Source organism: Loa loa (assembly GCF_000183805.2).
Source record: "Loa loa unplaced genomic scaffold supercont3.603, whole genome shotgun sequence".
NCBI classification, from domain to species: Eukaryota; Metazoa; Nematoda; class Chromadorea; order Rhabditida; family Onchocercidae; genus Loa; species Loa loa.
The window spans coordinates 14,740-17,654 of record NW_018108783.1 but is presented as its reverse complement, the minus strand read 5'-3'; the positions used below and the strand labels follow the sequence as shown (position 1 = coordinate 17,654).

At 36.0% G+C, this 2,915-nt stretch overlaps 3 protein-coding genes across 3 annotated transcripts in view; 1 reads left to right on the top strand and 2 right to left on the bottom strand.

Annotated features, from left to right (window-relative positions):
* Positions 1–53: 53 nt before the first annotated feature.
* On the bottom strand, positions 54–684 carry LOAG_18867 (hypothetical protein; the record flags this gene model as incomplete). Its single annotated transcript, XM_003149689.2, has 2 exons — positions 54–320; positions 586–684. 2 exons carry the CDS (start codon positions 682–684, stop codon positions 54–56), a joined length of 366 nt encoding a protein of 121 aa, XP_003149737.2.
* Positions 685–1,608: 924 nt separating this feature from the next.
* LOAG_18866 (hypothetical protein) lies at positions 1,609–1,779 on the bottom strand (the record flags this gene model as incomplete). The annotated part of the gene is made up of 1 exon (XM_020451528.1): positions 1,609–1,779. One exon carries the CDS (start codon positions 1,777–1,779, stop codon positions 1,609–1,611), a length of 171 nt encoding a protein of 56 aa, XP_020304679.1.
* A 619-nt stretch (positions 1,780–2,398) lies between these two features.
* Positions 2,399–2,915, top strand: part of LOAG_14622 (hypothetical protein) — a gene marked incomplete at its 5' end in the record, with an annotated part of 3,377 nt that continues 2,860 nt past the window's right edge. Inside the window, one exon of the mRNA XM_020448835.1 lies at positions 2,399–2,507. Coding sequence (XP_020301048.1) covers positions 2,399–2,507 — 109 coding nt within the window. The remainder of the gene's footprint in view (positions 2,508–2,915) is intronic.

Genomic DNA, 2,915 nt, shown 5'->3' with positions numbered 1-2,915 from the left:
CTCGAACACGTCGAGCTGAACGAATATTCTCAGACACGATACCTGTAATGCGGTTACCGTAGGATGTCCAAAATCGTACGTTTGTTTAGAAATTCTGAGTGCTTTCCTTTACAAAAGACTGGAATGGGAGTTTCACAATAAGAAATGCGGTTGACCGTTGACAGCGCTGAGTTTCTCGTAGATTCACCACCATATTGGGCCGCCCAACACCAATAGCTGGATACCATCAATCTCTTATGTGATATTTTCGCCGACATCTCCTTACATAACGCTTCATCCCTTACCAAAGTACATACAGTTTGCTTAATACGATCAGCTGCCTAAACAATCAGTAAACTTTCCACCGAGTAACCCTTTTAGAACGTTTCCATGTCCGTATTTACCCTCCTACTTTCTTTTTAAACACCCAACGGTTGACAAATAGTGCGAGGAATCATTACATCCAATTTTTGACAGGATAATTTGAGGTACCAACATAAGTGGTATATTTAATATATAAAAAATTCAAAACAATAATTTTCAAATAAATCTAGTTGAAAATAATCTCGAAAAACTAAAAATTTCCTCTTTCGTTTTAAAGCATACGTTATACTTTCCAACACAGGGTTCCTCAACGATTCCGCACCACATTTGTAGTGCATAAAAATAGATATGATAGATAAAATCACCACATATATTAGGCATCTTAAATTCAATTAACCTACGTTGGCAAGCGCCAAATCATCACTCCGTCTAACCTAAATAATTCCACAATTCATTCGTTAATGTATAATCGTTGGTTACTTATTAATGATTGTATCGCTAATTTATAAAATGGAATAGTAAAAAAAGATGTTACTTTCTCGAAAACCAAAACTGTTTTGTTCCCCTGCCAGATTCAAATTCAAAATCAATTCTATCCGATTTCTCCATTTCAGTGTTCGGAAATTTTCCACATCTGAAAAAAAAAGGAACCATACCAAACATAACGAAGGTATTTTTTCATGTCCAGGTATTTTCATCACCTCTTCTGAAGGATATATTTTACACTAGAAAAACGTAGATTTTCTGCTAGCATAAAACATAAGTGTAGAGGGAAAGAGACGATACCTTATAGGTTATTACCCTTTTTATTTAAATGTTAAAAATTGTCCCTTCCGTTTTTTTTCTTTTTTTTTGCTTTCTTCGGTACTTGTTGAATCAATTTTATATGATTTGTGGTGGAATTGTTGGATATCTGGATATTGGTTGATCTAAAATTGACTTTGTTTCACTATGAAATATTGCAATTCGAACTTATTTCATCGTAATTAAATTTTAATCTTAAATTTAATTTATTCCGTCTCGGAGCAATTTAAACGTAAAGAGCTTATCGTCCATTTTTCGAACTTGTTTTTCAAATGTAGCAAAAATCCAGCTAGATGTGATGATGCTTCAAAAATCGATGGACGAGGTTTCTCCACTGATTCCTCGTAGTCTTTATCTTCCTTACGTTTCCACTGTTTTCCTTCGCTTCGAACTACGAATCAAATAGTTGAGCTTAGAATTTGACATCAGGTACGTGCGTCAAAGTGCGTAGAATCCACAGGTATCCCAGCCCATATACTCCATGTTAAACGTCAAGGTCAACTATCGAAATGCTGAGGCCGAATGTTGACAGATGACAGAATTCGAACGTCGTGCGCTCGAATTTTCTTTGCACCGGACAGAGTTTTCCGTCCACGGAAGTTCGAAGGTCTTTGCAGTAGCGTGGAGGCAGTTTGGCGGGTTACCCGCTGTTTCCGGGGTCCATAAGGTCATTTGGAAGGTGGTGGGAGGGGGGAGTTCGGGAGTTGACATGGCTTGGTAAGTGCGTCGATCTCGAGAAAAAAGATTAGCAGAAGGTTGAAATAGAAGCACGAGAAATTAACGGGCATGTGAGATGTTATTTTTTTAATAAAGAAACTGTTAGATTATTTGGAAGAACTACGTCTTGGAATGTTTTATCCTTTCGACTGCGTTTACGCACGGGTCATCTATATGTTGTTAAATCCTACAGTATTCCTTATTGAACGATCTATTAATGGTATTGAACAGGTGAAAAAACCAGAATGCCTCGTCCGAAATACTTTAGTCTCGTCTCAAAATCGGCGACCAAAAACATGTTTTACTCCTGCTTTTCAAGCAAGGATCTAAGCCAGGCGAACAATACTTCGATTACTGTTCGCTGTTAACGGCATTACTGAAACGATGATAGTGGTGTCATAATGGTTTTTGGTTGTTTACTGGAGGAATTTATTAAACTTGTTGTATTGAAGCTTTGTTCGATACGGCTATCAACTATTCTATCCAAAATTTTTTTTATCGATCAGTTTTTATGGATCAGGAAACCGGCCAAGGGTATTTTCCGGTTTAATGGTGTTGGAGTGTGGCGTTCTGTATGGGTCAAATAGCGTCCCTTCGACGAAGAGCCAATGTCCCGAATGTGACAAATAGGACAGATAACGATGATGAGAACTGTGAAATGCATCGCTTTTCCAGTCATCCAGGTAAGAAGCATATTTTCTGGTTCTGGGTAGTAACACATAATGATTTATTCGGTGGGTGAGAATTGTCTCGCGAGCAAGCCAAATAAATTTGTTCTTTCGTTTTGCATGTTCGGATCCAATAGAGTTTAATATGGCATACTATTTAATAACATGCTCTTAATTTGAACATCCTATTTTTAGACTTATATTAATCTATCTTATAGTACGATGTGGAGGTTTATTGGCATTAAATGGGACTGTTTGAATTTAGTCTACAAGATGTGCTTTCTTTTTTTTTTCGCGATTGTATAATTTTTATCCGAAGGACTATGACGATATTCATTTGTTCATTTATATATATATATATATATGTATATATATATATATATATATATATATATATATATATATATATATATATATATATAT